The sequence below is a fragment of the Gavia stellata genome, chromosome 8 (assembly GCF_030936135.1).
Source record: "Gavia stellata isolate bGavSte3 chromosome 8, bGavSte3.hap2, whole genome shotgun sequence".
NCBI classification, from domain to species: Eukaryota; Metazoa; Chordata; class Aves; order Gaviiformes; family Gaviidae; genus Gavia; species Gavia stellata.
The window spans coordinates 38,656,117-38,683,221 of record NC_082601.1 but is presented as its reverse complement, the minus strand read 5'-3'; the positions used below and the strand labels follow the sequence as shown (position 1 = coordinate 38,683,221).

The following is a 27,105-nucleotide window of genomic DNA, read 5'->3' as shown; positions in this document are numbered from 1 at the left end:
CTGGGCCAATCTGCTTTGCATTTTGAGCCATTGCAATCTTGCTTTTCAGCTTTTGTTTTATTTCTCAACAAACAGCAAGGGTCAAAACTCACTGTTTGCTTAAAATTTTTGTGGCGCTTCATGATGCCGGAAGGTAATCCCTGAAGGTTCCCCAACACCACATGAGGAGTGAGGAAAGCATATAGAATCACAGAATCACTGAGGTTGGAAAAGGCCTGTAAGATCACCGAGTCCAACCATCAACCAACACCACCATGCCCATTAAACCATGTCCCACAATGCCTCGTCCACACCTTCCTTGAACATAGAATTCCATTGATGGGGATTGTGTATCGTTTTAACCCAATCCTCCTCACAATGACGACTGGTGACGCCTATTTTCTAGTCAGTTTGTATCTCAGGGTTGTGTTGGTAAAGGAAGCAGGTAGGAGCTCCCTTCCCAATGAAAGATGCCCACGTACAGCTCAGACTTTCCGGGATGGTTGGCTCGGGAGCGTATTATCTGTCAGGGCTGTGCCCCATGCTGTAGAGTGACGACGTGAGCTGAAGGGAGGACAAACTACGAGCAGACTGGTAACCTTCAGCCTTTCCCCCACCTCCAGTGGTTTTCTCTTCCTAAAAGTAATGCTCTCTCCATCCTTTGGAAAGACCCTGCACATAACAGTCATAAACCACTTCCTTTAGGGAAGCAGCCCTCCAAAAAAAAAAAAAAAAAAAAAGAGTTCTAAAAGATTTTGGTGCGCAGGTTCCACAGAATAAAACCCAGCGACATCAGGAGGCCGCGGGGTAGTTTTCTCCCGGGGAGTGCCCGCCCTGCCGCCAACACGGAGCCTGAGGGGCGCTGCCGGGGCCGGCGGTGCCTTCCCCTTCCGCTCCGCCTGGGGCAGCTCTGAGGGCCGGCGAACGCAGGTTCCCCGCTCCTCGGTCCTTCGCCAGGCCTGGGGGAGCGTCAGGCCCCCCAGGAGCCGGCCTGCCGACGCGGGGAGGGGTGAGAGCCCCGTCCCCGCTGCTGCCGGCCCTCAGGAGGGAGGAGGGAGCCCTGGCAGGGCGGGGAGGGGCTCCCGCCCCGCAGTCACACAGACAACCGCTGAACGCGAAACCCCCTTCGTCCGGGCGGCCACCTCACCCCCCCCGGGGCGCGCCTGAGCCGCCTCTGCTCCCGCTCCCCTCTGGAGCGTTATTTCGAAACGCTAGAAAAATAATAGTAATACAGGTGTTTCATCAGAATCCTGGTGCGTGCCCAGATGCATTAGAAGGGATCTGTAACTGCAGGAAGGCGGGAGCAGGGATGACCGCAGCGGTGCGCGTTGCGAGAGAGCCTGCGGGCAGCACCAACCCTCCCACCCGCCACACAGGGTGAGGAGAGCAGCAACGCTGACGGAACCGAGAAGCTGCCACTGAAGGACCCGGAAAGAAAACGATAATAACAAACACAACGTGACCAACCCACAGCCCTCACAACGCGGCGGTGTGACGAGGCGCCTGCCACGCCGCCCTCCGCCTGCCGCCCCAGACGGGGGTTGTAACGGCGGGGCCGCCCCGCCCTACCCCGCTCCCCCCCTGTCCCGCCGCGGCGCAAGATGGCGGCGCGGCTGCTCCGCCTGCGCGGGTTGTTGCGGGCCGCCGGCCCCCGGCCCTTCTCTGCCCAGGCCAGGTTAGCGGGGCGCAGGGCCGGCGTTGGTGGGCATCGCCGGGGCGGGCGGGCGTTGAGGTGCGGGTGGGGAGGCGGGTGTGCGCCGGGGAGGGCGGGGGGTACCCGGGCGCCGCTGTACCTCGGGGGGTACCCGGGCGCCGCTGTACCCCGGGCGCTGGTAGCCCGCCTGGGCGCGTAAGAGGGGTGTATGTATTTGCCCCTTTGCGTAGGGGTGGGTGTGTACGCGTTCGTGGCCTTGCATATGCTATATGTACACATATATACGTATCTATACGAATATAGACGTGGTGGGCGTGCGCATCTATTTGGAGCGGTGTGGATGTGTGCTCTGTATCCCTGTGGTGAGAAGGTTATAGGCACAGGTGTATATGTATATATAGGTCCGTGTGTATATGTGTGCCCCCGTTGTAGGAGGCAGCGGGGGTCTGGGTGCGTGGCTGGTGCCCAGCGGGTTTGGGAGCCCCCTGAGCGCCCTGGGCTGCGGCCTGTGCCCGGCAGGGCTGGGAGCCCACCCGGTGCCCTGTGCCCGGCAGGGCTGGGAGCCCACCCGGTGCCCTGTGCCCGGCAGGGCTGGGAGCCCACCCGGTGCCCTGTGCCCGGCAGATTTGGGAGCCCACCCGGTGCGCTGTGCCCAGCAGATTTGGGAGCCCTTGCACGTCCCCATGACGGGGCTGACCTTTGCTCCACTTCCCGTCCGCGCTCAGGGGACACCGAGTCCTGTGGTGACAGCAGGTGATGGGCAGGACACGTCCTTGCCCAGGCACCCCGGTCACCCACGGGCCCGTGGCAGCGGGGTGCTTGGACTCGGGGAAGGGGATTTTCAGGGAGTGGAAAGGCAGGAGCGTGCTCACGCTTCCTCTGGCCTTCGAGCTGTGTCTCCTAGGGCTGTGGTTGGCGTGAAGGAGCAGTCTGGCCCTTCCCTGTGAGCTGCGATTAAACAAAAGGGTGGTCTTAAATAAAGCTCAATATCATCTTAAACGGCTTTAAAAATAAGGTGGAGCTTTTGGGAGAGTCCCTGTGTGCCTAGCACGGGAAGCCTGTGTTTGAGGGTACAAACTACTGAAAAACAAGTTGCAATAGCCCATTTCTTCCAAGGATCACTAGGAGTAAATAGAGTCTGTGTTTCAGGGGCGTTTAATCCTTTGCACCAGGCGGAGCGTGAGTAACTTCATGTGGCAGTAAATAAAGACCTTCGTCTCGGTAACGGAGTAAATAAGCGTACGCTCAGCTCAGCTAAGCTCTGTGGGACTACACACAATTACTGTGCCGTGCTGGGAAACTGGTGCTGAGGAGCGATGAAGAAAATAGTTTGAGAAAGGAACAGCGAACACCTTTTCCATTTAATATAGCTCAGCTCAGTATTTATAATTTCTGATGTTTTGTGGCAATAAAAGCAAGTCAAAGAACCTGATGCGCAAATATAAGAAGTAAATTTTCATTTCAGCCCTAAAATATGTGTTGTCCTTGACATTCTAAACCCCTGCAAAAGCTTTAAACCCTTCCTTGTTATTTTGTAATTATACTTCCCTTGTGTGGTTTCAACTACTGACATTTACCCCGTTTTAGGGTGGGTTTTTTTTTGGTTAAAGAAGCATTTTATTTTTTCATATGTTTTTATCAGGTGTTTTAGAAGGATTAGTTTTCCTGTACAACAAAAAATATTGAAAGATAGAAGGAATTAGAAAGTATTATTTTCAAGGTTAGAACTATGCAGATATATATGACAATGCAGAGTATAATATAGCCCTCAGCATGAAAATCCATGTCGTACTCGCTTTTATTTTGAGTGTGTGAATTTTCAGTGTCATGGATTTGCAATGTTGGGGCTTTTGGGGGCATGTACAGAATGAACAAAACCCACAAAAAAGTTTACTTGTTCAAAAAGTTACCTCCTTCGTTTAAATTGAGCTGAAGTGCATTTTGGAGGTTGTGTGGTGGGGGGAGAAGGCAGTGATGATTTTTACTATCTCCAATGAACAAAAACTTTATCCTCTTACCTAGATATGTTTTTGGGTTTTTTTTAAATTTATTTGAAGCATTAAGGACAAACCAGTCTTGCTTTACTTCCTTTCACAGCCCAGTGAAGTACAGTGTCTGTTAGGTCTTTATATTTATCGTGGGTATCCTTTGCACCTAACATTTTGTGCTAGACTTGGGATGTGAACTATGTTTAACAACACAAGTGTTTCCTTTCTTTTGAAAGGGTTATGTAAATGGGGGTGCCTATGTCCTAACAGATACCTTCACTTGTCTTCTTCAGTCCTCTGCAAACTGAACAGCATGGCACAAAGCGCCTAGAACCGTCTTCTGCTAAAAGTTTGGTTGATATAGGAACTCGGAGGATCTTCTCGTCAGATCATGATATCTTCAGGGAGAGCGCCAGGAAGTTCTTTCAGGAAGAAGTGCTGCCTTTTCATGCAGAGTAAGATACCTTTTTAAACATTCTGGTTTGCCAAATAATATTCTTTTTTTCTCCCCAAAATGCTTTTTGGGGTGTTAGTCTTCATATGACAAGATAAACAGGATATCTGGTTTGATTTACGAGCTTTGTATTTCAAATTTACTCAGTTAGAACAAACCTGCCTATGAAAATAGTATGTGAAAAAAATCACACATAATCAAAATTCATTGCATTCTTTGAGCTCCAGTGTAGGCAATCTGGCATCTTTGTTTTAGGCCTATGAGCAGGCAAATGCAGTTTGGAGAGCTGCAGCGAAAGTATCCCTGCTTGTAGGTATTAACTCTGACACCGATATCTTGGGGGTAGAGTTAGGGAGACAATTCAGTTGCCACGCTATTGTACTGCCGTCATCCAAAAAGCATTAACGCTGTGTACAGGTTACATTGCAGTGGATTTTGTAAATACAGTACACGTAGGATGGTAAGCTGGATTATGTGTTACCAAGAAACTTGCACAAAATGTCTTTGTGTAAATTTCTGTCTCTTTTGCTTCTGTGGAAATATGTATGGTCTTCTGCACAGGGTAGAAGCGTTGTACTTCCATTGAACTAGAGCTGGAGAGTGTTTTTTGCCCCTATTTTAGCTATATCCAATCACGTTATAGTTGGAGAAAGAAAATAAATTAACTCCAAACATGTTTTTGAACAGAAAGCATTAAGCTGCAGTAGCATCTTAAAAGCAATTTTTACTTTACTTGAAAAACATTCCTGCAAAAACACCGGGGGGTAGTGAAGGATTTATTCTTAAATGACGCTGCTAGATGAGTTTCCTGATGCAGTTCACAGTGTGTATCCACAAACAGTTGAGATGGCACAATTGAGTCAGTGGGGTGTTGTGGCTCTGGGGCAGAAATGAACAGCAGGAAGCAATGGAAACGGCTTACATCAGGGTTATTGCAAACCATTTTTTTTATCCTCAAACCATGACCTCAAAGTAGTATGCTTTTCCGCTGTACAATCATATTCTGTCCACAAAAACAGATGTTTTCCCTCATCTTTTGTTAGAATGACTTCTAGTGCAGGTTTGTGAACAGGTACTGGCTCTGCTCGAGGTTACTGAAGATCCTGTTTGCTGGCTTGCTGACACAACTATTTCCTAGAGAGACTGGAGCGAGTTGGACTTGTATTCTTGCATTACTTCAGCAACCTATGAACCATTCTGTTATCACATCATTCAAGTAAACAGGCTTCAGGCATAGTACATTAATTGGCAGGGCTGATGTGCAGAGAGACGTGTGGCATCAGTGAATGCAGTTGTGGATTATTGTGAGGAAGAGAAGCTTTTTTGATGGGTGAAGTAGACAGGAATGGCCCTGAAAGCGGGAGGAAAAAAGCAAAGATGGTCACAAGAGAGATTTGTTTAAGATTTCCAGTGTAGGCACAGGTTGCAGGTGCTCTGGTGTGAAGCAGCAGCCATGACAAATAAACAGTAGCACATGGGGGATTTAATGTGTGATTCCGTTCTTGTATTCATTTTGCAGATGGGAGAAGGATGGCCAGGTGAGCAGGGAGCTCTGGGAAAAGGCTGGACAGCAGGGTTTGCTGGGTGTTGCTATAGCTGAAAAACACGGAGGCATCGGAGCGGATATTCTCTCTTCAGCTGTGGTGTGGGAGGAGCAGTAAGTACTAGAAGCTTCAGGAAGAATTTCAGTGATATTATCGAGAGACTGTATGTTTTTCCATAAGATGTCCTCACTGTGGAATATGTTTGCTTATAGAAAATGGTGTTATCTTTCTCATGGAAAGTATACTTCAGACATATGTAAATTGCTCCTGTTTTAAGTATTCTGGATGATTGTTTAAGTAACAAATGTCATTGTGCTCCACTGTTAGGCATTTGTGACAGGGGCAAGCATTTTAGTTAGTCTGGTAGGTTATATGCTCATTTGGCTGTGAAAGTACATTCTATAACAGTACAAGTGCCACAAACTCAGATTATGTCCGAGACGTCTGTGTGGTGGGGCTTTCTTTATTGTTGGGTCTGTTGTAACTGTGTAAAGTTCAGTGTTCAAATCTTTGTAGTACTTCTGTTTGAACTTTTTTCTTTTTTTTTTCCCCTCTCCCCAAGGATGTATGTTAACTGTACTGGCCCAGGATTCAGCCTTCATTCAGATATAGTCATGCCCTACATTGCAAACTATGGCTCTGAAGAACAGATTAAACACTTTATCCCCGAAATGGTTGCAGGCAAGTGTATTGGAGCTATTGCCATGACAGAACCTGGGGCTGGCAGGTAAGCTAAATACTAAAACAATGGTCTTGAATCAGTAGACAGTTCTCAGTGAAAAAATTCCTGACTCTCCTGGTTATATGGTCATCTTCGTGACTAGACAGTATCCTAGATTAGGTAGTACCTCAAAAACAACTGTTACTTACAGATTACTTTACTACAGCTTTGTCATTTCAAGATACTTGCTCAGAATCCATTTAAGTGTCATACCACTGTGGGCAAATATGCTTTGTATTTGCTTTTATGGTCTGAGTTTATAGTTACTAACTTGCTTGTCATGTGAACATACTTTTAATATGAAATGGAGTCAGGAGAAAATTACATACCTTGGTAAAGAGGGCTTGACTCTACTGTTAGCTTTTGTTGTGGAACAGAACACCTTATTTTCCTTCCTCTGAATCCTTTCAAGCAGAGAAAAGTCCCTCCTTGCCCATCATTATTGCAGGGCAGACAGCACATGTTTGGAGTAGACACAGCTGATCTGGCCAGTTTCCAAAACAGAGAGGGACAGGTGAAGAGCAAAACCTGTTTGTGTCGTGCTTCTACAGATGGTAGATGTTGCCAGTGGCTTTTTACAGAGCCTCCTCATCAGGGTTGGGCCCGCTTAGAGGATGTGGTTTTGTCTGGTGTTTGTCATCTAAGGAATGTTGATGCAAGGGGATGCTGACCCATTGGTGTCAATGCTTGTATTACACCACCTTCTACAAACAGATATGTTAAAATGGGACCTCATGCTCTTGTACAATTGCATAGATTTGTCATGCCTTGCTACAGCGTGCTTGTGGTGTCTGTTACGCTCTCAGCTTTTTCACCGTGTTTCACTATCCTCGTATGCATTCTTACTGAGCCTGTGCCTGGCCGGAATAAAATGTACTGGGTAGAATTCAAGATACAAATTGCAGCTTCTGGAATGGTTTCTTGAAGGGCCTTTTGAATTTCGTTTTAGTGACTTGCAGGGAATACGAACATACGCAAAAAAGGATGGAAGTGACTGGATTCTTAATGGGAGTAAGGTAAGTGAACAGATAGATTTACTGCTCATAGGTTTTGGGAACTGAATGCATTTAGACAGTGAAGGATGTACACCACTGTTAGTATGTCCCCCCAGTTCTTTCACGTTTGGGTTTTGGTTTTTTTTGTGGGTTACGTTGTGTGGTTTTTTTTCCCAGTTACTTTTTTTATAGGACTTAAAGATACTTCTCTTGCTGGCAATTTATGGACCAATTTATGGAAGAGCTTGAGTAGGTTCTTTTTGCAGCTTTTAAATAACCCTATCAAAAGACCTATTTCCCCTTAAACTGGGAAGAAAAGGGGGGGGGGGAAAAGTCCTGCATATTATAAGCAGGACCAGGGCTGTTTTTTAGTACTGAGGTTGAACAACAAAATGTGTATACTACCACTGTGTAATCTTCTGTGTCCTGAGTAAAAACTTGTGTTGCCATAATGCAAGCCGTAGAATCTTTATTCAGGAGCCTGCTGGTCATGTTAGGAGGAAAAAAAAAAAATCCAGCTGCATCAGATGCTCTGTGTGTGTTGTCAAACTTGCAAAGCTGGCAGCATTAATCTCTTCTTTCATTATCATAATAAAAAAGCAAGAAGGCGGAAATAGTGTTCAAATGGAAGTGTGGGTTCAACAAGGTGGTTTTTTTTTTTTTTTAAAGCTATGAAATGTCTTAATCTTCTTTCTCCCCCCCTTCTTTTGTAGTCCTGCTGATAACATGGTACTGATAGAGACTTCTGGCCTTAGCAGAGTTTCAGGTGGTGAGAATGTGTGCAAGCAAATTTGTATGTACAGGTGTTCAGAAGGGTACTTGCTCTTGTGGCACAGTTGAAGGCAAGCAGGGCAGATAGCTCATTTCTTTTGCTGGAGTTAAGATGGATCATTTTGGCAGGTTCATGTATCATTCTACAGAATTATAGTAAGGAGTTGTGACAAGAAGCCATTGATAGTTTTGCGAGTTACACCTTGCTAGTTTAATTTCTAGAAAAGAGAACTTCTATGTTCATTTAATACCTACTTTTGATACCATACTCCTTCTTTATCATGGGACAGGCAAAAGAAACAGATCTGTACATTCTTTTACTTCGCAATTCTGACCCACAGAATACTTCTCAAACTAATTCCTACTTTAATAGACCTTGTTGCAAACCACTTAATTCAGAAAGCTTAAAGCTTAAAATTCTTCTGGACACTTAAACCTTGCCTTTCAGTTCACCTGTGAAAGTGTCAATGCAATTTTTCTTTCTGCTGCTTGATGATCTTTCCTAACTTCTATCCACCTAGTTCGTTGCTTTATTCCAAGTTGCGTTTTTTTTGCAGGTATTCATCACTAATGGTTGGATGAGTGATGTTGTGATCGTGGTCGCAGTTACAAACCGGGAGGCCCGATCTCCTGCTCATGGGATCAGCCTTTTTCTGGTGGAAAATGGAACAAAAGGCTTCATCAAAGGTCGCAAGCTGAACAAAATTGGCCTGAAAGCTCAAGTGAGTTCATACAACTCCTAACACGTAACAGACTTGGAGGAAGTCTAAAACCACTTAATGCCTGCCATTAGCTAAATAAATGTAAAACAGAACTGTGGTGCTATTCAAGTTCTTAGGCTTTAAAGCACCAACAAGACACATGCAAAGAATGTATGTTGAGTTTGCCTGTGGAAGTCTGAAGCATGTGATGTGCAAGGAGAGGCTGAGGAAGCTGAATTTGTTCACTCTGCAGAAGCCTGGAAGGACAGGACCTTATTGGTGTCTTTAGCTACCTAATGGTTGGCTGTAGAGATGGTGGAGCCCGATTCTTGTTACAGGAGCACAGTGAAAGGAAGAGTGGCAAGGGACACCAGTTACATTAAGGAAAATTCTAAGTAGGTATTAAGAAAAAAAAATTCACCATAAAAGCGATCAGATACTGGAACGGGGCCCAGAGAGGTTGTGGAGCCTTCATCTTTGGAGCTTTGGAAAGCGTAACTGGACAAGACCCTCAGCTGCTTGCTTTGCTGCAGCTGTTCTGAGTAGGAAATAAAATAGATGACCTCTGGAGGACCCTTCCAACCTAAATGATTTTATGGTTTCAAGTTAAAGTGTAGAATAGCAAGAAAAAAAGGGGGCAAAAGAAGTGAAATGAAGAGATGAGAATGTCAGGCTATAAACTGTTGCATTTAAAATCCTCTTAGGACACAGCAGAGCTGTTTTTCGAAGATGTGCGGTTGCCAGCCAGTGCCTTGCTTGGAAAAGAGAACAAAGGCTTCTATTATCTGATGGCAGAGCTCCCTCAGGTAAGAGGAGTGTGAGTGTTTGCTCTCTGTAGGAAGAATGTAGAGACAATTTTTGCCATTGCAATAATCTGCCTTAGTCTTGAAGATTATGTGTTGTGGGCAGCCACCCTGGGCTCAGAATCGGTATGCCTGTAGGCAACATTGTGTTGATACACAGTTCCTAGGGCTAAAAGTGCAATTCTGTGGGCATTGGTAAAAATGTTGATATACCATCAGCTCAAAGCCAGGTCTCTTAACAACCCAGCTATTGAAGAACCTGAGCTTAGGGTAGTGTATTTACAAGAAAACTGTGGTATGTTCTTTTATGATTCTAGCATGGAACCACTTTGCTTAGTAAATTAAATATAGCTTGGAGGTCTCTGATGCATTTGGCATTCTCTTTAAAGAAACAAGCAAGCACTGCTGTTCTAGCTCTTTTACCAGTAGAAGCACATTAAAGATATAAGGAACTCTTTCTTTGTCCATATAGCAAAGTAAATAATTTGTTTAGTTGCCAAAATACCTTGCTAGTGGAAATAACAGTTTATGACTTAGTTTACGAAGTTTTGGAATTATTTGGGAGGACAAAGAGGCAATGTTTTTCAAAATGTGACTGTGCTTTGTCAAAACTACGACTTTGTGTTTGCCTCATCTGGTAGGGATCATGTTTATTTAATTTTATACTGTGCGTAAATATGAAACCTGATCAAAGGAAATCTTTTACTGCTTTAAAGAAATAGGTGCACTCATGAACAGGTTCAACGTGATGCATCAGATGATTTCAATCGTGCTAGAAGTAATTGTTCTGTACTTAGTTTCTGTTTTTCAACATATGAGGAAGGAAAAAACAGCCAGGTTTTTTTTTTTGGTAGGTTTTGTTTTTCTAGAGGTGTCCTATTGAAACTGTTAAATGCAGTTGTTGTTTAAACTGAGCAGTGAAAACCAGTAACGGAAACGGAATTCAATGTGAATTTTTCAGTCAGTAAGAATTCTGTGGTTGATCTGTAGCTATTTTTTGAGTTGTTGCGATAGAACGTTACCCCAGAAAAGACTTAAGAGTGAGCTTCAGGCAGCAAGGCATTTGTCCCACTCATTAATTTCAGTAATGCAGTGTGTCTAGTTTGATACTTTGTGTGATTTCCACCCCTCTCCGTTAATGAATAACACTGAACATTTGTGTCCCAATTGTGCATCTGATACAGAGAAATGTAGGACTAATTGAACTGGATTCTGTAATTTGTGTTTCAAAAGGAAAGACTGCTAATTGCTGATATGGCTCTTGCCAGTTGTGAATTCATGTTTGAAGAAACAAGGAATTATGTGAAGCAAAGAAAAGCTTTTGGGAAGACAATTGCCCACTTGCAGGTGAGTTTGAACTGAGAGACTTGTATAGAGATTCCAGTGTGCATTTGGTTTACATCTGTGTATGTGAAATAGTGAGCAAATGAAAATCACTGGGCTGTTTTCAAAGGACTTTGCACAGGTTTCATTGTTGGACTGTGGCTGTTGTTTGCCTCCATGCCCATTGTTCATTTTTGAAAAACAAAAATAAGAAAAAAACCCAACACCACAAAAGCCTTAATGTATGTATTTTACAGTTCAGTTAGATACCTCCCAGCAGTGCTGCTTTTGGAAGTTAAATATGCAGGCAGAATCTATACTGGCTTTTTGCTGCTGATGCAGAAAAATTATCTTGTTGCTCTTAGGCTTGCATTTTACCATCAGAGGTCCTAATCACAGGGTCTATTACACCTGCATGTATTTCTATATCTGCCTGCAATCCTACAGACTGCAGAAGAGCTTGGTGCATGGTGCAGGTTCCTCTGCACATAACGCACTGCAGAAAAATGAACTTTGAGGCTGATGCTGGTGGGGGCTCCCAGTACCTTGCTGCCTGAATGCCTGCGGAGGTGTTTGTATTCAGCTTTATGGGTATTGTAATGACATTCCTCAGCTACCAGCTAGCTGGGTATTTAAGTGACTGCATATAAAACTGTTGGGTTGTTCCCTGTGAGCATACCTCACTCCTGACAGTGGTAGTTAATTGTGTTTTGAGACGTTTATGCCTATGCTCTTTAGTTGCAGTCATAAAACAGATGTTGCTTCCCGCAGTATTGCGATGTTACAATTTTCCTGAAAACCACATTAGCTATTAGAGCTGAAGCAGACCAAGCTCCTGCGTGTTTGGTTTATAGGGTAAAGTGACTCATACTTGTTAGAGGATGTTGGCCGCCTCTTTTTTTTTTTTAATATACTTTTGAAATAATAATAAAAAAAAATAATCCATTTCAAAGTCTTGAGACTTCCTTTGTCAAAATCAAATATTTAGTTGTTGTGAATAGCAGCAGAATTGGGCCCCTTAGAGGCTGGAATGCTAGGTATCTTTCAGGAAATTATGATCTATGCATTCAGAAATGCGTAACTCCAGGTGGAACTTAGTATGTGCAGTATGCAGCTTTAACGAAAGAAATACATTTTACCTTTTCTTCGTGTAGAGAAGGGATGCTTCCTAATTGTAGTAGTTCACTGTGCAGAGACTGCCAAAATAATCCTTTTTAGGCTAACCCACTGCCAACCACCAGGTGGCCAATAAATTTCATAAAGTATATTATTTTTGCCAAAATATTCCATTCTTGCGTACCTTTTTAGTTTCCTTTTTGTTGCTGATGACTAGAATATGCGTATAATCCAAAAGCCTTTCTAACTAGAGCTCTGCCTTGCCTAATTCATTTAGTCACGCCACAGTACAGTGTTTGAAATAGAATCTTTTCTTTGTAATAATAGTAGACTAGTCGATTATATTTATTGTCAAGAGAAGCCAGAAGACTTTGTATACACAATTTCAGAACTGTGAGATCAGAAGAAACTTCTGTTTCTGGGTGGTATTTTTATCCTCTCCCTACCAGAATTACTAGATGACAATCAAAAGCTTGACTGGTCTGGTTTTATATAACCCTAGTGATGGATTTTACCTCTTCTATCTAGAAACTTTTCCAGCATAACAGAACCCAGTGTGGGAAAACTCTCTGATAGTCTAAAATTTCCTTTGGTTTTGCTTGTGTCTCTTTGCATGTCATTTAAACACTGAAGAACTGAATACATAGAAAAATGCATCCAGTAGGTGATGAAATGTTATTAATAACTGGGGAAATTAGTAGCTCCACAGAGTGAAAGGACGTTCCCCCACAAGAGGGAGCTGAGAGCGACAGAGCACCCAGTGCTTCTTACTCTGTGCTCTCTAGGAATTTATGTTTTGAGGCTCTTGGGGTTTTTCTCTTAAGGCCCTGTTTTGAGCTGGTTTGAGAAGTAAAGGGCAGTAATTTTCTGTGATAAGATTGGTAAAGGTATAATTGTATGGAAAGGAAGTTGTCTTCCGAAGTACAAAGCCAAAGCTGTTTAAAATGGTGATTTCTAACAGAAATCCTTTTAGAAAATGCTCTATTTTCAACTTCAAGTACTGCTTAAAAACTGTACTACTTCTGCTCTTTCTTTCCTCTGCCTCCTCTGTCCACTTCCAAAATAAGACAGTACAGCACAAGTTGGCAGAAATGAAAACGCAGATTTGTGTGGGCCGAGCTTTTATGGACAACTGTTTGCAGCTGCATGCAGATAAACGTCTGGACTCCTCCACAGCTTCTATGGCGAAGTATTGGTATGTGGTTAAAGTGATTTGGAAGTGTTACTTGTGTGATCTTGACAGGAGTCTAATGATAAAAATACTGAACTCTTCAGATCTAACGAAGAGATAAAATTACTGTCTGATTAATAATAACATTGTCAGCTTCTAATAGAGACCACTAGCTTTAATCATGTAGTCAACAAAAATCTTAGTTATGTTGAAAACCAGTGTTGGTTAAACAGATCAGTTTCAAAGTAACAGCATGCTTTTAAAATAGGCTTCCCTTAATAATAAGATCAGGACTCAGCTTTAGCTTCAAGTAAAAGTGAGTACTTCATTGGTATTTAGACATTTACATTTTACTGTAGCAAATTGCTGTTGGGTGTGGTCTTGCTTTTGTTTTGTTTGGTTTTTTTAATGGGGGCTGTTTGTTTTGGTTTTTTTTAAAAGCACAGGTTTGTTTGAAGCTCATAGGATACTTTTTAGTTAATGTTACTTAGCAATAGCTGTTTGGCCCAGCCAGTTTTTGAAGCTATCTGGTTTTGGGAAGAAATAGTTGCCTACAGCTATTGCTGCAACTGAGACTAAACAGTGCTTTCCTTTATTGGCCAGAACTCCTCCTCCCTCTCTCCGTACTTGGTGGTGTTATCTGTTAACTTAGGTTTAGCCAGAGAAAGCTGGATAAGTAGAAGCGTCTAAGATAGTGGCACATGAATTTCTATAGTTTTATTTTGCTTGCAAAGGCAGGAAAAAAAACGCACAGCAGACATGAACAAATAATTTTATGGAAGATGCAGAGGTTCACAGATTCTAGACTTTTAAAAATAAGCATAGAGGAAATGAGCAGAGAATACTAAGGGAATCCAGAGAGGCTATTTACAACGAAAGGAAGGATTTTGATTGAGTGGTATTCCTGGCACTGATTACCTAGAAGTACCAGGTACATAAGCAGAGGCATTCAGTTTTGAGGAGGAGGAAACAACTAGTGCCAGCTCAGATGTAGACTTATTTCCTTGACAAATTTCCCAAAGCAAGGCATTTGAAACTCCCTCACCCTCCCAAATGTTAGTGCCACGCTTTGTTGTGGATTTCCCCTTTTCCTAATGGAGTCCCTGTGGCTCTCTTCCATAAAACTCTCTTACGTGGTCTAGAAAATGCTTGAATGTAAATTGTTTTATTCCCTGCTGTTTCAGGAAACTATCTCCAGTTAATTTTGCTTCAAACCTTTTGTACAGTCAATGACTTGAGTTGAGCTTTGAAGAATTCTAAAATTTAGTTTGTGCATCTTTTTTTTTCTGATATCTGATGAAGGGTCTGTAGGTCTTATTTTTGTGGTGACAGGTTGTATTATGTAGCTAAATTAATATAATTTAATAATATTTCCTGAATATATTTAGGAAAGACAGTTGTGGTAACTCACCATTGCAGATTTAAAGTTGGTCTAATAAACTGTAAGGATTTACCTGGACAGGGCTGGGGGCGGTGGTTTGGAGAAAAGGACTCTTGCATCATTCCATGAGAAGCAAGTGACTTGAATGGTCATTTTCTTTACTTTTGTTGCCACTCTGAAAGTTGTATGTTTAGAAGGTGGTTTTCATGTCTTTCAACTTTAGCTTGAACTTCCAGTGCAGTTAAAAGCCTATGGGGTCTTTTGTCTAATTTTCATCGAGTGCTTGAAATAACGTTAAGTACATCGCTTTCCAAAAGCTGAGATACAGGACGTCAACTGTAAATGGCATGTTATCTGTCATGTTCTAGAGGGAAGAGTCACAAAACAAAATGCTTTTAAATTTTTTTTTTTAAAGATCATGAAGTAATTGAATATTTTGCAGTGGGCAATCCTGTTTAAGAATTACAGTATTTCTTAGAATTGAAAATGAATTATCCCCAGGTGATGGTTATATTCAAAGAGCATCCTGGTGTGTTGCTGACGGGGGGGAAGCCTGTGATGCTGTTAATTTTTATGACACAGCTGGGGGATTTGATAAGGAAAGGCACTGTGTCAGCCTGCTTTACAAAAGAAATCTCTTGGCCTGTAGAAAGGTAAGCAAGCTTGTCTGTTTTGAAAGCTTTCCTTCTCTGAAAGCTCTTCCATAAGGAGAACAAATCTTAAATACTGTTCAATTCAATGTATTAATTTCTTTCTAGTCATGCAGGAAGAAAAAATAGTCCCTCATAAGATAAAGTATTTTAATGGCCATCATTTAAGATCAGTTTATAGAGTAAAAAGTTTGGTTATATTTTTGTCTTGCTCACTTATCTGTATCTGTAGTAACGTTTCACAGCATAACATCCTTCTAAAAAACAAATTTCTTTTTGACCATTTAAGGTCTTCTGATCTCCAAAACAGTATAGCTACTCAGTGTGTCCAACTGCACGGAGGATGGGGGTACATGTGGGAGTATCCAATTGCAAAGTAAGTGTAACTTTTCAGACTTGAATGATGAAAGATTACCAGCAAAGTAAAATGAGGCACTTCCTTTATGTCCACTTGTCAGTTGTTTTGTTTTAGTCCTGATTTACTATTCCTTTTCCCATCATGTTTATTGAAAGGCAATCCACTGTACAGATGTCTGCAGGAGGGCTTTGTTTCGATTCTCCAAATAATTCATAAGCTGTTCAGCAATTATGATCTATTTTTCACAAAATAGAAGTTGCTTTTCTGGAAGAAAATGTTAATTGAAAAAACAGAGAAGCAATGTGAAAATAAAAATGAGGGGAGCTAGTTTGTATGTTTTATCTGAAATTATGCATACGTATGAAGGAAAGAAAACATGTTGGTCAGCCTAAATCTTTTGTAAGACCACAAAATAACAAATTGCCTAATCAAGAGCATGACTGGCTACATTCAGCTTTTTACACCTTTTTAAATGAGAAAGCTAAGAGATCTTTACGTAGAGAGGAATTTGCCATTCCCAATTTTTTGCTTACTTTGTGAATTTAGGGACTTTTATGGAGTTTTTTGTATTTCCTTGTATATTATCTGTGAAGATTTGTTTCCTTTTGTGTACGTGCCATTTGCCACACTAATGTAAGTAGAGCTTTTGTTTGTTTTTTTTAAAAAAAGAAAGAGTGGGTAATCTGATAGCAGAAATAGCAAAAACAGGACTGCTGTGCAGTTGTTGTAAGCAGATAAATTAATTTTTTTAACTGACTTAAGTTTAGATTTTTTTAATTCTAAATACATTAAGAGTACGAAACGTTGCTTTAAAACAACTTTTTCCTGCATGTTTCTAGTGAGTGCAAGTTTGAGTGTTCTGCACCCTATCTTACTAAATAGGAAGGCCAGCAAGCCCTGGTCAGCGTGTCCTCGAACCCCTGCTTATCTGTGCATGCAGTAGTTGTCCATACAGGGTTTTATTGTCCCCGTGGTTCAGCAACATGCGTGTTTCCAGAGAATGCTGCATTGCTCCTAGGCTGCTTTCTGTATAATGAAGCAGAATTAAGATGGAAAAAGCACACTGTCATTGTCCTGTGTGCTGTCACCAGCTGTGCATGTGCTGGGGCCGGTTCCAGCATGGGGAGGGAAGCGGTTTGGCTGCGTGCAGCTTTTCGGCTGCTGGCCCAAACGGAGCTGGTGTCAGTGGAAGGGTGTAGGCAGCCGACATGAAACCAGTTGGCACTTCCTTTTCCTCCCGAGGTGTTTGAGTCCCACCTCAAAGAAAGAACTGACAGCACCGTTAGCAGTCCTCCTGACAAGATCGGACAGGCCAGGGCATTAGAACAAATTACGACGATAACTATCAGTTTGGCTCTGCAGGAGTTGTTTTTTCACAACAACGAGGCACCTGGGTCTTGCAGTTCATGCAGGCGTGCTGTTCTGCAAGAACGTGTGTGGTGGGTGAATGGGGGCTTTGGTGTCCTGAGTTGAGTTAATGCTCAGGTGACATGAGGAAAGGAGGGAACAAGAATTGGGGGGGGAAAGTGGTAGGAGTCTGGTTTTGTAGAGCTTTATTTTTGTTTAATTAGGGGGCATAGTGGAGGCTTTACAATGTATACAAAAAAACAGGGAAGAGGTACTGGCGAAATGCCTAGTTTGGCACAGTACCGTGGAAAGGTGAAATATTTTGTGTAGTTGAAGCCTCTTTGAAAATGTGAACCTCTTTAAAAATGGGGATAGCATACTTTGAAAAGAGGGATCTTCAAAGATAAAACTTGGTATCTTTTTCTTTTGCTTGTATGTCCATTCTGAGGAGTTGTTATTAATCTTTCCTTGTTTTGGGATTGTTTTTTTTTTTTTCCCCTCAGAGCTTTTGTGGATGCCCGTGTTCAGCCAATCTATGGTGGTACCAATGAAATAATGAAAGAGCTTATTGCCAGAGACATTGTCAGTGACAAGTAGGGCAGGTGCTCGCTATTTTGGAGAGTCTTCCAGAATCCTTTTATATTAATATATGGCATAAAATCAGACATCAGAATGTAAGTAAAATAAATGTGGTGTATTGTATTCTTTCAAGGAAGCGCCACTATTTTAAAAAAGCGTTAGTAACGACAGTCTGCTCATATGCAGGGTATCTAATATTTAATGAATTTTCAATTTAAATATATTTGGACAACACAGAGTAATTATGGGTAGCTTGGTCTCTCAGACCTGGTGCCATTACATTGAATCCAACCCTTGCTTTTCAGAATCACCTCTCTCTTCTCCAGAGAAGCCACGTTCTTAACAAATAAACGAATATTAAATGTGAACATGACTTTATTTCCACTTGACAAATATCACTGTGTCAAAGTAGAACTTAAAACTTGTGCTACCGTTGCTATACACCTGCTTACTGCCCGGTAGGGCTGACCTCTGTTTACATGTAACCCAGAATGCCTTATATTTTAATTACTTTGTTCAAATAAATATAGTAAAGAGTTTCTATGCAATCTCAGGGTTGTCTGCGTTACTTCAGCGCCCCAGGGAGAACCGGGACACTTGTTGGGTGTCCACACTCCCCTCAGGGCTTTGAGGGAGAGCTCTGAGGAAGGGAAGGTGAGGGGGGTGAATGTTTTCAACTATTTCCCAGTGCTTATCCCCAATAAAAATGCTAAAAAGTATTTAGGCGTACTGGGGGTCATCCCTCCACCTCCCCCGACGCAGGGAGGAGCGCTGCCCGGCGCCGTCCCCCCTCACCGCCCGGCCTGGGAAGTAGGCGCCTCTCCGCGCGCCGCCGTCCCCCTCCCGCCGCGCCCCACGGAGGCGCGCGCGGCAGGAGGGCCGTCCCCCGCGTCAGGCGCGCCGCCAATGGCGGGCAGCCGCCCCCGCGCCGCGTCCCGCCCCCGGCCGCGACGGATTGGCCGCGCTCCTCCCCTGAGCGGCGCGGCCCCCTCCCCCTGCGGGGGGAGGCCCCGCCCCGCCCGCCGAGCTGCGCTTTAGCTGGGCGCGGACTCTTCAACAGCGGCAGTGGGAGCCGCGCCGGGCGCCGCGCCGCGCGGGCAGGAGGCGGGAGCGCTGCTGTGGAGAAGCCGGCGGGCAGAGGCAAGCGCGGGGCTTCGCGGGGCAGCTGGGGGCGGGCGGCGAGGCCGCTGGCCGGCCGCCGCGGCGCGCCAGCGGGGAGTGCCGCGCTGAGGGGGGAGAGGAACCGGGGCCGGGCGGCGGTTGGTTCCCACGGCGGGAGCGGCGGCGGCGCCGCCGAGCGCCGGCGCGCATGCGCGAGGAGGAGACTGGGGTGGGGGCGGGGCGGGGGGGGGCTAACGGTCTGGGCGCGGGGCGGGACCGGGATGGCTGAGGCTGAGGCGGGGGCGGGACCTGGGTGCCGTAGGGGGCCGCCGCGCCGTGCTGTGCCGCGCCGTGCCGCGCCCTTCCACCGGGTCCCCGCGGAACTCCCATGGGGGTTCTCGCGTTCTCCCCGCCTCCCCCGCCGGGTGAGCGCCGCTCTCTGCCTGCCCGGCCCTGGCTGCTGGCCTGGCCTTGCCCCGCCTTGCCCGGGGGTGCCGGGCGATCTGCGGGCGCGGGCTGCTTCTGCAGCGCCGGCGGGCTGCCTGGTATCGCTAGCTGCCCGGCAGCGCGGCGGAATAGGGTCACGGTGTTGTGCTGCCTTGTTATTTTTGTTTTTAATGCTTGGGTTAATGATGGGTGGACAGCTCTAGCCTGCATTTTCATGTGTGGTTGGTTGGTTGGGTTTTTTTTTAATTCCTGGGTTAAAACTTCCCTCTGATAATCAAGCTGAACAGATTGCCAGAGATTCCTTTGCCTTCGAGTGACCCTGACCAAGTTGGCTTCCCAGACTCCAGAGCACTTACTCATAGAACTGAACGCTTTAGATAAAGTAGATAGCAAAGCTCTGGACAGCAGCTCGGATCCAGGTGCGTCCCTCAGCCTCGGTTGAGATTTCCTGTGTGGTCTTAAGCAAGTCTTTTAATCCAGTTTTTTGCAACCACGGAGCTGATGCACATGCTGAAGCATTTCCCAAAATAAAACGTAGCAGTGATTGAGGTACTTCATACTCCTCAGCAATGGGAAGCAAAGTAACCAATTAAAAAAAAAAAAAAAAAGAAAATCCCAGTGACCAAAGTCTGCTCCTTGTCAAAGGGCAGATATTTCCTTTTTGTGCTTAATTTAATAAAAAGGCAATATTAAAAATTAAACTGGATAGAGCATGGTTATAATGCTAGTAGGTGTACCAGCTCAGAAAGCTGGTCTGCGCGCCGTAGGGCTCTCCTTCCTTATTGGTCCACGTTGCGAAATCCTGTAAATCTTTTGGGGAGTTTAAATTCCAGTCATCTTAATTACTGTCTAAGAGCTGAGTGGGTCTTGTTTAAGACCAAGTTTTACAGCCCTTTCCTCAAAGACTGAGATTCAAGAGGATAACCGAAATGTTGATATGGACCTTACAATGGATCTGAAAGTATTACAGAGACATATGTACAACCGACTTACAGAGGCATCTGTCACATACTACAAAAAGTGTTTAAGTTTAGCATATGTTAAAAATTACTTCAGATGTTACGTTACAAATACATGATATTGTATACTGAACAGGAATTAGTTGATGGCATGGTAATAAACTTGGAAATAATATATGATTTTCTCTTCAGAAGCAGTTATGAAAAAGGAGAAAAACAACACTGTTCAGAGATTTTAATGAGTCATGGATTTTATCATAAATTAATACTAATGAGTTCCACTTGAAGTATGTCCTTTTTGATGTTTTTTATGATTAAAACTGTTTGGGTGGTCTGTCTTAAATTGAGTTCTCTTACTGTTCAAAGAGAGATCCTTTTTAGGTGTGTGTGTGTTTTGTTGTTGGGGTTTTTTGGGGTGGGTTCCCCCCCCCCAAAGAGGAGGAATTTGTGCTTATATCTTCTGGGGAGTGCAAAACACTGGAGTTTGCAGTTTTTTCTGTACAGTACTGCCTGCACAGTAGGTGCTGCTGAAAGCTGAGACTCCCCACATAATCCTGTTTGGGTGTTGTTTTTTTTCCAGTCTATTAATAGAACAAAATACTAAAATGCTTAAATACTCATCATGAGTAACTGGGCTGCTGTTGAACTGAAAACAAAAGCTGCCTACTGTGATGATTTTTTTTTTTTTTTCCTTAAAGGCTAATCCCAGGTGTGCTAAGTATGGACTTCTTCCCTTTTTCTTTCATACCCCTAACCAGGACATACCCAGTGGGACCAATATCTCTTTCGTGGTCATTGCTGCAAACCATTCTGTGAGAAAATGCGAATTATGCTATTGAGCTGTTCTCTCTATTCTTAGAAATGATCCTGTAATTTTTGTGAAGATTGGGAGAGGTAGGTAAAGTACACCCAAGCGGCTGCCTCCCACCAGGCAAGGCTTGGAGAAGCTGGCCAAAGTCAGCTCCTGCATGCTCAGCTCGGTGGTGGCTCTCAGTCCTGGCAGCACAGCTAAGGCAGTGCTGCAGTAGTGCCTGTCTGCCAGAGCACCGCTTTATTTTTGTCCAGCGATTATAAAGAAGGTTGTTCAAGAGGAGCTAGGGATTACGGGGCAAACAACACAAAGCTGTAGGAAACCAGGTTTTGTCGGTTGTGTTGTAGGCAGATCAAGCTTGCTCATGTAGCTGCCATCTCTTCTGCAGGTTTTCTCTAAGAGGCCTTAAAGCAGCTCTTGTCAGTTTGAAATAACATATTTTTGAGCATTCTTGCTGAGCTTAATTTTAGGTGTTTCACCAGATGCTGTCTGCTGCCAGTGACTTTGCTTTGCTTTTGAAATGCCTTCTAGACAAGGAATAAACATTGGAAGTTCACTTATCTGAAACACTGTTAATCTATCAATAAACTGGAAACAGCTGTATTAATTTGAAATGTTATTTCTAGGCCCCTGAATTTGAAAGCAAAAAAATAGTAAATGTAAAAAATCTTCTCCTGGTCTCCAGGAATTTCATTATTAAGAAATCTTCATGTATTTGGGATGATGAGAGATGACTCAATTTACAAGGAGAGAAGGATGGTACAGAGGAACCTTACAAACCCTCATGCAAATGGAGTTTTATTTGTTGTTAGAAACAAAAAAATCACAAACAAAAAACCCGCAAGCAAAAATCCCCCAAAATATTGTCTGCAGTGTTGTGTAACAAAAGTGATAATGTTATGCAAGGGGGGGAAGAGTCAAAAAGTGAAAGGACTATAAACAAAAGCTGGGAAGGGAATGCCACCCTGTGTGCAGGCAGGTTTGTGGTTGGGTTTTGTTGTGTTTATTTTAATAGGGTGCTGCTAATTACCAACATGAAGATGCTAGTTTCAGGATTTAGACGAATTCCGTTGAGGTAAGCCTGGTAGAGAAGGGTATAATGTGGAAATGTTGAGTAAGGACTAAGATATAAGCAGAGGTAGCAGGGGGAAGAGGCGCGGTAGAGGAGCAGGGGTCACTGGGGGATTAGGGACCTGTAGCTGTGGTGAGAGAAGCAAGCAGGGTGCAGGGTTGGGGGGAGTGCTGGGGCTGTGGTAAACTGCAATTCCCGGCTATATCCTCCTGGGTAATTAAGGCATTAGGGGAGGATAAGCATAAAGTCACTTTAAACATCAGTTGCTGTACTGTGCGTGTCTGGTACTTGTTTCGTCCCTTCCCCGGTACTTATTTTACGTCAGTTTTTCTTTTTACAATACTTTTTAGTCTTTCAAGTGGAGTGTGTATTCAGCAGATGAAAGGCAAACTGTTTGCCAGTTTAGTAGCATTTCAGCTGTTCTGGTTTTGAAACCTCAAGTAGTACACAATGGAAAAAATCCTTGAAATGGTTTACCTATGACAAACAAGCTTTTCCCAGAATGAAAATACAGACTCTTCCTGAATACCATGTTGCAGTACTTGTCTTCCCTCTCTCTGCGCTTCTCCCCGCCCCCCAGAAGATAATAGGTTTGGCTCTGGAAACTCACTTCCAATAAGGGTGGAGTGAATTATTTTTGCTGCTTTCTGCCAAAATGAAATAAAATGTGTCAAAATGAAAATTGTACAGTTCTCATTGAGCCAAGTACTTGTACTAAAATTTGTTTTTAATTTTTTTGCAGCTTATACTTTGTTTTGCTTATATACCAATGACTCTGTGTGTGTGTGTGTTAACTTCTTGGAGAAATGCCAAGGACTGGAGACTGGGACAGTACCAGCTTTTATAAAGTCTTTTTGATGTCACTGAAATGAGAGGAACGTACCTGAATTATCTCACACGACTGTCTTCAGGGCAGAAACATCGTGTGAAGTTTGCAAGTTGATGGGTAAGGGGTTAATTGAGCAATTTCACTCTTCAAAAGCATTTTATATATATTTTTTTCACTACATTGTAATTTAAGTGTCTTCTGTCAGGAACTCCTAATTAGTCAGTGGTTTGTCAGTGCTCTTGAGTGTAATGTTTGTGGTTCAATTTGAGGGTACTTTGATTTCTTCCCCTCTTTCACCTAAAAGAGGGGAAAAAAAGTCCCTCAAACTCAAAAAAGCCTTAAAATAATTTGCTAATGATACTCATTGCAATTTAGGAAATTTGAAACTGTACCAGAAGGGTTTGTAGTATTTGAGGGAATATGATCACGTTAAAACACAGCAGTCTGAAAATTTTGTGCTGCCAGTTTTTTGAATAGCCTCCATCTTCATATGAGTATGAGATACACATCTCCAAACTTCTTGTTTACTTCAACAGCAGCTCTGCTGTGTGTGGACGTTTCCTGGCTTTCAGGAGTAGCAATCTATGACTGTTAAACCACTTGGGCTAAGGAAGGTAGATGGTGAAGTCGGAACAGTTAATAACGTCATTGCTCAGTGTATGTAGATATCAGGCTGCCTGCATTCTTCTGCGAGAGCTTTTTGGAGTTCCCAGGGACGGCTCTAACATGGGGACTCCCTTGAGTTCATAGTAACGCCACAGAGAAAGTGTGGGCTTCAGTTCTCTCCCCTTTATGTTTTAGCCATGCTAAATCACTTTGACTTACTATAGTTATTTGCCATATGCTAAGGGGGGGGGAGGGGGGAAGTATAAGTGTCTGAATACATACTCCTTTGGATTTAAAAATTCTTGTGCCTGCTAACTCTTAGAAGAGTGGAAAGACACAAAGCCACAAGTCAGCCAGATACTGAGAGCATTGCCGAGTCATCACAGCCTTTGGGACTTGGGGCTCCAGCTCTCATCAGTGCATTTCTCTCTCTGATCCTAGTAACAGGGCTCTTACTGAACTGCTGTCCACTGGGGAGGACTTTGTGCTGAATTCCTCTATAATCTGAAGTTACTGGCTCATTGATAAAGGTTAAAATCCTGGGGATTTTAGTAGCATTGTTTAGGATTAGCATTAGGACCACCAAACCTGGTCCCTGTGATGCTGGGTAGGTGATGTACAGAGGTGAAAACCTTATGGTTGAAGTATACGTGGAGCAATGAAAGGTTAATAAAGCATACAGAGAGTGTTCAGGCATTACTGGAGCAGGTGGCTCTTTATGTTTTTCTTCGTGTTCTGAGGGTTAAGGAGAAAGTATCCAGACTGGTACTTCTCAGCTCCTCAGGTTTCCACATCTCCCTTTAATGTTTGCACCTTCAGCATAAAACCTGTAGTTATAAACAAGCTAAGGCTTCAGACAGGGAGTTTGCTTTTCTTAAGATCCATACGTGGCAGTCTCGGAATCATTGACCCCTTATGGGATCTGTGTATTGAAAATTGCTGAGCTAGGCGGTTGCTGTGGAGATCAAAGAAACTGAAGACATTAAAAGGAGGGCAGTGGAAATGCTGCTCAACTAGTACACCAGTTAAACAGAGAATTTGCTGTGGAATTACTGTGCTACACTCACTTTTGTTACTACTCTCTTACCGTTTCTGGTTTTGTCTCTGGCTTCTTAATGAAGAACTGATAGTAGCTTATCTTTCAGGCTTCTGCAGGCCATGTTCAATTAAATCTTTCGTTGGGTTTTTTTAACCATCCCCTAAACAAAGCTGAAAGTACAGTGTAAGGCAGTGATTCCTGCTCTGTAGGCTGTGGAGTAGATACAGTAAGACATGGCTGTATAGCTGCTGGCAAGAAGTGGTGAAGGTTGACACTGGTCTTTTGATCCCAAAGTTTGGGAACCCTTCGTCTAAGCTATGGCAAGCCACAGGCAAAAGGGTTTGTAAAGGAAAACTGTCTTTACTCAAATTGTTATCAAAGAATATTGTGTTTGTATTGTGCAGGCAGTGCCTGATGAATAAAGAAACTGGATACAAAGGCACAGGAAAGAGTTTTTAGGAAACATTTAGAACTTACAGTTCTCTGTTTTTAAAGCATTAGCCGTGATGATTGGTTTCTAAAGTGTATTTGTGAGAATACATAATAAATTAGTTAATCAAATCATTGCTTTATATAGTTTTACATTAAATATATTTCTCCCAATAGTGCCTCTTGAGTTTATTTCAGAGTGTTTCATCATGTGGTAGGTGTTCTGCTTTGCTGAACTTGTAATAGGTTGCTGCATAGCTGCTGTTTCTGTGATACTGTTGATGTTGACTCATTTAAGTATTAAAAAAAACCCAACTACTTGAATGAAAAGCAAATGCAACTCAAAAAATAAGTTATCTCCAGAGCAGATAAAAATAAAATCCAGCCAGAGTTCTGGGGTGGAACTGTGTAGATGTGCGTCTCTGTGTGTGTGCATGTACATGTACTCGCGCACCTATTTTAAAATGCATCCTTCCAGTCACATGGCTTATGGTCATGTTTTTCAGTTTGGGCAAGGTTAGATGACAGTCTTGAACTTTGTGAGTGTTATTTCTCAGACTGATAGGATCAGAAATGCAATGAGGTATGAACACTTACTCCCCTGAGAGGTAAAGGCTTTCATTGCACATGCAGCAACCTCTGAATGAAATAAAGAAAAAACAGAGTGTTCTTGTTTGACTTGGGAGGGAGTGTAGTCTATCTGTGTTCTTTAGATACTGTCCTTTTTTATGGAATCTTTGAATAATGTTGAAATGTTGAAAGAATGAAATATCTGACAGAGTTGTTGTATTTGTACCATGTCATGAAAATGAGAAAATTTACATGGCCCATGTTATTTTCAGGTTTGCTGTAAACTACCTACCGTAGCTATAATGACACCAGCCCTCAGAGAGGCAGCAACAAAAGGTCATGGTATCCACTTGTCACCTTCTTTGTCCTCTAGAGCTATGGAGTCTGATACAGCTTTGTGCATGGAAAATTCCAGAGCAGTGGAAGAGAAGATAAAAGAGGACTCCATCGCACAGATTACGTGCTCAGTCCTGGGGTTCCCCACTGCTGAGCCCAACCTCAGGAATGATATCTTCAGTCTGCAGCATTTTGGTTCTCCACCATCCTCCAAGCGCTATCAGCCTGTCTTGTTAATGAGTACAAATTCTGCGTTTAGCAACAAAACCCGTAAGCAAACGAAAGCGGGAGAGCCTGACTGCTCCAAGATGAGAAATTCATTACATAATGGTGCTGACACATCATTTGGTCAGATTAGTCATTCAGAACCTGAGGAACAGGTCAAAGGGGAAACATTTTCAGAGACCACATCTCCGAATTTGGCAGAAATGCAGAGACTTTCGGATTCAAATGTAACTGAATCCAGTAATGCAGAAGAAATGCAGCTTTTAAATGGTAAATGGTACAAGAAGAATGGTTTTTTGGGTAGGGCTTTGGAAGTCTGCGCTGAAACAATAAAAGGGGATTTATTACACCAAATTCTTCACGGGCCTTCAGAAGGGATTTTGAGGAGCACCCCGGAGGAGGTGTATGCTCGCTTACTCCAGTGTGTCACTAAGCAACAAATGGAAATCAGTCGCGCCAAAAGAACTCAGAAACGTTTACAAATGCTCCTGGCAAAGCATGTTATCAAACACTGTGATCAGCAGCTGAAATGCTTCGTGAAACATCAGCTACAAAGAATGAAGGTTTTCCGTGAGCCAACCAGATTTTTGAGCAGTAGCTCCCTCAGGTGCACTGAAGGTTGGCCAGAAAACAACGCAACTACTTTGGAGGGTAGTTCGAGTACGGACGTACAGAACGGAGTTAGTGTTGCGCCAGGTGAAATCCGGGGGTTTGCACTTTCTACTGGAGGGCTGCTGTCTCGCGTGGAGAAGGATCTGGACTCTGATGCAACATGTAGCAGCTCAGATGAAGACGGTGAGGAACAGACTGTAAGAACAACTGTGGAAGCGTAAGTGTTAAATTCCTGCTAGACTCATGTGCTTCATGCTTATAAATCAAGATGGAAGGGTCTAGACCTGCAGATTCCTTCTTGTGTGAGTAACCTCACTCAATAGATAGTCCTACTGAAATCAGCAGGACTGCCTGTGTGAGCTAGGTTTGGCAAGGGCCAGACAGAAAGTAAGAGCTTCTCCTAATAACAGCATTTAAGGAACAGTTACTTTATTAGACTGTAGAGAGCTAAATTTTGTACTGCACTCTTGTCAGTTTGCATTGCATTAGTACTGCCGATTATTCAATACTCGGTGCTGTAAATCAAATAGCAAT

The 27,105-nt window shown here is 43.4% G+C and overlaps 2 protein-coding genes across 3 annotated transcripts in view; both read left to right on the top strand.

Annotated features, from left to right (window-relative positions):
- Positions 1–1,580: 1,580 nt before the first annotated feature.
- Positions 1,581–18,083, top strand: ACADL (acyl-CoA dehydrogenase long chain). Its single transcript, XM_059820421.1, has 11 exons — positions 1,581–1,654; positions 3,915–4,076; positions 5,595–5,732; positions 6,182–6,346; positions 7,290–7,356; positions 8,664–8,828; positions 9,512–9,613; positions 10,844–10,957; positions 13,117–13,244; positions 15,541–15,627; positions 17,460–18,083. The coding sequence occupies exons 1-11, from the start codon at positions 1,581–1,583 to the stop codon at positions 17,551–17,553; spliced, it is 1,296 nt and encodes a 431-aa protein (XP_059676404.1). The 3' UTR covers positions 17,554–18,083.
- A 7,602-nt stretch (positions 18,084–25,685) lies between these two features.
- KANSL1L (KAT8 regulatory NSL complex subunit 1 like) overlaps positions 25,686–27,105 on the top strand; it is a 59,609-nt gene continuing 58,189 nt past the window's right edge. For both annotated transcript variants that reach the window (XM_059820390.1, XM_059820389.1), the window contains exon 1: positions 25,686–26,788. In XM_059820390.1, the coding sequence (XP_059676373.1) occupies positions 25,701–26,788 (1,088 nt within the window). In that variant the 5' untranslated portion in view covers positions 25,686–25,700. The remainder of the gene's footprint in view (positions 26,789–27,105) is intronic.

What these genes read in the sequence shown, in the direction of transcription:
- ACADL (XM_059820421.1), top strand. Translation starts at nt 1,581, where the DNA reads ATGGCGGCGCGGCTGCTCCGCCTGCGCGGGTTGTTGCGGGCCGCCGGC. An exon ending in TGATGGCAGAGCTCCCTCAG is followed by an intron (nt 9,614 to 10,843) that starts GTAAGAGGAGTG and finishes GTGTTTCAAAAG; the next exon opens with GAAAGACTGCTAATTGCTGA. An exon ending in AGACAATTGCCCACTTGCAG is followed by an intron (nt 10,958 to 13,116) that starts GTGAGTTTGAAC and finishes TTCCAAAATAAG; the next exon opens with ACAGTACAGCACAAGTTGGC.